This window comes from Bombus pyrosoma, linkage group LG1 (assembly GCF_014825855.1).
Source record: "Bombus pyrosoma isolate SC7728 linkage group LG1, ASM1482585v1, whole genome shotgun sequence".
In the NCBI taxonomy this organism is placed as follows: Eukaryota; Metazoa; Arthropoda; class Insecta; order Hymenoptera; family Apidae; genus Bombus; species Bombus pyrosoma.
The window spans coordinates 12,499,819-12,504,762 of NC_057770.1; the positions used below are offsets into that span (position 1 = coordinate 12,499,819).

General features: G+C 29.8%; 1 protein-coding gene across 1 annotated transcript; it reads right to left on the reverse strand.

Moving 5' to 3' along the window:
* Positions 1–2,499: 2,499 nt before the first annotated feature.
* On the reverse strand, positions 2,500–3,805 carry LOC122568093. The gene is made up of 3 exons (XM_043727452.1): positions 3,695–3,805; positions 2,988–3,173; positions 2,500–2,837 (listed from the first exon to the last, which is right to left on the reverse strand). Exons 1-3 carry the CDS (start codon positions 3,803–3,805, stop codon positions 2,691–2,693), a joined length of 444 nt encoding a protein of 147 aa, XP_043583387.1. The 3' UTR covers positions 2,500–2,690.
* Between the last annotated feature and the right edge of the window lie 1,139 nt (positions 3,806–4,944).

Genomic DNA, 4,944 nt, shown 5'->3' on the forward strand with positions numbered 1-4,944 from the left:
CTAAGTTAACCTTTTACTAAAAATATATATCTTATTTGTCATAATAGTAATAGTAATGAGTTGGGAGCATATGATAATAATAATGAGTTTGTTGAATATTAAGTATTTAAAAATTATTAATTATAACCGAGATAGATCATATTCCTATTTTACAAATTTGAAACCATTACTTGGCAACCATCGCCATAATGATCGATCTAAATGTTCGTTATTAGTTCAAATATTGTGAGACACTGTGTGGAACAGACTGCCCGTGCTCTAACTTCGAGAGGATGTTAAATTGTGTCCAATATCACATGAAGGTAATTACAGTAGTGGAAATTAGTAACAAACTACACCAAATAGTGTTCAGCTTTGGACATTTAATCAATTTCAATTTGAGCACATTATTTTTTTTACAATTCGAGGTTAAATGCAACAGACTAAGAAAGGTTAAGTAATAATAATAATAATAATAATAATAATAATAAAGGTTGAATATGTTTCTGGCAATAAAGTTATACTCCTTTTCTTATTATTATTAAAATATACTTCAATATATTTGTTTTAATATATTTATAAATTACGATACAGAGAGAAATATTAATCTGACTAATATTTTACGAAGTTCACATTGATACATAACAATTGCTAGGCGCCATTTTATGATTCAAGATACCGATATTAGAATTTGTTCAATTTGTTAACGGTTTTAGAACTTTGACGCCATATTTGTAATATCATACCATATCTGTAAATTATGTGTCGTATTTCATATCACTAAGATCTGTGTAATTCTTCTGAAGTAACGTCTGATATGGTAATTTTTAATTTTATTTGATTATGGATTCCATTTGAATAGCGGCATATTTGATTTGAAAATGCTAACATCACATTTATATTCACTATAGAATATGTCATGATTATTATAAAAAAACAAATGATGGGAATAATTAAAGTTGCTATTTTTTCAAAATCAAGCATCATAATAAATTACGAATTTTTGTATTTTGTCTAGATTCGTGCAAACTTACTAATGACTGAAAGTGAGTTATATCTGCGCCTTTAAAGTTAAATTCAGTCTTGTATTATGGGTCGCAAGGACTGTTTACATTATTACCTCTATGGCTTTGACGTTACTTTCGTACCAGGATAAAGAAAGCTTGGCAGTTTCTTCGATGCAACGGCATTGGTGAGTGATACCAAAAACTGATTTCATTGCATGCTTATAATCTTGCATGTGGAATTTATATGTAAGTCAAATTGATTTTTGTAGAAAATCAACTTAAATTAAATTTATAATAATCCTATTTTGAAATAATTGTTTGAACCAGATGTCAAGTTTTAAATTAGCAAATTTTGTAAGCTATGTAATTAACAATCTCTGGTGACATAGATTGTCAGTAAAATTTATTGAGTTCCACAAATATTTTTCACTAATAAATTCAGGTAATCGTGAATACAAAGTGAAATAAAATCAAATTGAGGTTAAGTTCGGCTTTCGTGAAGGGTTCATTGACCAAACTGTTTCTGAGAATGAAGGATCCCTTTTGTCTGGTATTCGGACAAACAATTAATTCAGGTATTTTACGAAGGCGCTATATTTGACCCAGATACAGATATAGTAAATCCTACCATGCGATCTAGCCTTCCTACAAGAGTCATGGATGCTGTCTAGAAGGTTCCGTGTATTTTACTTTTCATGTTTTGTTTTGGGCTGACGACAGCTTCTCATCTCTGGCAGTTATACGTTTATTTATATACGTAATCCTCTATCTTCCCTTCTCACCAAATTCCGTCACCTTCGCGTGGGAATGTGATTAGCTTGCTAATTTTCACTTTGATTAATATTCATAAAATTTTTTTCCCTTTTCTCTGCTGAAACTTAAATATTATTATTATTATTATATTAATATTATTATTAGACGGCTAAGATAATAGTAGCTATAAGAAATTCTATTTTAGTCACTTACTTAAACAAAATTGAATTCACAAAATTATAAAAGTACATTTAGAATGAATATCTTCGAAATTAAAGAGGAAAAGAAGACATTTTTAAGTATTAAAATAATATACTTAATAAATATAAAAATATATATATATATATATATATATATATGAATTCAAGTTCTCTGTTTATATATATTTCCGATTATTTTGATTTTTCTAAATAGTCAAATAAACTGTGCAAGTTCTCAGTTTGATTAATGAAAATAAAGTTTAGGTATCACTAAGTGACGATGTTTGCTTTGACAATGTTTGAGGTTGAATCTTCTGTAATGTTTGCCAACTTGCGAAGCACTGTGACGAGAGCCGTTTGCGATTCATCAAAAGTTTGTGTCGGGGTAGATTGGATAGACGTTCATTTCACACTTACGTATGTAGCTAATGAAGCGTATACGCCAAATTATTTAAGTAGATAATATTTATATTATTTACAATATATAAACTAATCTTATTTTTTTAATTAAATATATATTTTACTATAAATCTCGTAGCTTGACGTACTTGTTGGGAATTTTTAAATATTTTTCTAATTATGAGATCTACACAAATTGTAACATCTAATACTTATAATTGTTACAATTTACATAATTTACGTTATTTATTGTGTTTTACATTCGCACAAATTTTGAATTAAGAAATTATGTCGATATAAAATTTAACTCGTAACGATTGACGATTATTCATATTAGATGTCTCATGTACTATCACTTCTTTGGTTTATAAACATTCCATTTTGCCAATATATCATCCAGTTCAGCACATTTCTCTCGTTCTGGCACGTTGTTACGTAGTGGGCGGTCATTTGGATGAATTTTATGAACCAAAGCATTGTCATTTAATTTGTAACTTTCCTTTAAAAAGAATGAAATTTAGTTAAAAAAAGAAGTTACAAATTATACATTGTCTTGTGGATAGAAATTCAATATTGTAAACATGATTCTTTACAGAACTACAATATTTACTCAAAATAATAAGATTAGTGCATTCAAATTTTAAATTACCTGTTTTTGAGTTTGTTTCGTTGCTTCTGAAGCCGATTTTTCACGAGGAATTGGATCTGTAGCTGGTGTTGTGGATTCATGCTTCAATTTACTTATTCTACATATTTCTTGAAAGCTGTTCTTGCAATTTAAAAGTTGTGATTGGTATTTTATGTTCTTCGGCAAGCACCACACACCATAATGTACCTAAAATAATGAAAATGCTTACATCTAATATTAAATTTCGATTATATAACGGTCGTAAATCGATATTAATCCTACAGCCATGTTTCCACAAAGATTTTAACATTGATAATATTAAAATAACCTTTGTTTCTCGCTAGATTTTCTTATACAGAATAGACTGAAAATTTACATCTTTTGTTTTTGAGTGAAGTATTTTGTTTTAGACAGAACTGCATCCTAGTACTCGCTGCTTTATACATATATGTATAGATTACTTTAAAGAAATTTTGGATAATTAATTATGTAATAAATATAATCAATAAATATCAACACAAACTTTTTTCAGAGGTCTACAATAGGACGTTTCATTAAATAAAATTTAGGTAACGTTAATTAAATACCATTAGTCATCTAAAAACTCAATTGCCTATGAATCATCGTACATTTCTCAAAATCCAATCACAATCATTCTTTGCTCTCTTTTGAGCATTTAAATGCAATTTTATATAAATTACAAGGGAAAGTGGAAAGAATTGTGATACTTTGCAATGCAGACATAGGTATCCGACGTTTCCGTGAAAGACATTGTTCCTTTTGCTCCCGTACTCCCGTACGATCGTGTTACCTGTGCCACAGTTGCATGACGTTAACATTTATTTATCTGGCCGAGTTGATGCCGGGTTAACTAATATCAGACACCAGATATCAGATGAATAAACAGAGCTCTGTAGTCGATGGTAACCGAAGACGTTTTATGACACCACAGCCCCTGGCTTCCTGTTCCAAGGTTGCTCGCCAATCACCCGATATTGTTCGTAATGATCTATTTTTCGACGTCTATCGATCGGAATCTATTTCATACGCGGAAGAACGATCCTTGTCAACGGAGCAACCGTTATAGATCGCGTGATTTATTCATGTTTTTCTATAGACATAGTTTTCACTAGAATTTTGAATTCTTTGCATTCACTAATATCTACCTATTCGTCTCTTCGTTGTTAACCCATATATCGACCAAAAATGCAATTCATTTCTGGGCTGATTTTGTATTTTGATTAATATTCTAGTATGATACTCGTGTTCGCAAAATTTATAATATGTATTTTGTAAAATTTGTATTATGATTAAACAAATGAATGAATTGTACCACTAACAAAATGCAATCAGTGTGCAAGGTAAATCGACAAAAAGTAGATGAAGCAAATATTCTGATTTTTATTTGTACAGATCACGCTATGTATTTGCGGTTTCCACTATAAAATGCATTACGATTGAGAAGTTATTGCATGCCTTGTGGTTGGATGCAAAGCAGAGAAAGCAGAAGAAACACAAATCAAAGCGCAAATCTACCTCGTATGTTATACGGTCTGAACGAGTGTCTTCGCGATATTAGAAAATAGAACCTGTCGTAGTATAACTATTGTCGCGTCTACAAAAATGGCCATTAAAGTTAACTTTTCTCACGTATATTTCGTCTTATTTCGTATTTTATTCAAAATGAAAGAGCATGAAAAGAAAAATGTAAGATTAGAATTCAAAATATCTTCGTTGTTTGTAGGAAAATAAAAAATAATGTGAGTCACTCTATACAAGTTATACTATGAAGTTTTATCGCACTGCGTAATAGATTATTCGAAAAGTCAGTAGAAAACGAATATTTATTACGAATTTCTTTATATCTTGTATAGATACCTGTTGTAATGAGTACTCTAATTGGAAAACAGATGCCCCGATTAAAAAAACCAATATGATATCGACAAATAAAAGTTGTGTCACTTTTCAACGGTTCTAG

Excerpts from the sequence above, each read along its gene's own strand:
- LOC122568093 (XM_043727452.1), bottom strand. The coding sequence starts at position 3,805 with ATGTTAACGTCATGCAACTGTGGCACAGGTAACACGATCGTACGGGAG. Across the intron at positions 3,174-3,694 it reads ACCTATGTCTGCATTGCAAA|GTACATTATGGTGTGTGGTG; the intron begins GTATCACAATTC and ends TCATTATTTTAG. Across the intron at positions 2,838-2,987 it reads CGAAACAAACTCAAAAACAG|GAAAGTTACAAATTAAATGA; the intron begins GTAATTTAAAAT and ends TTCTTTTTAAAG.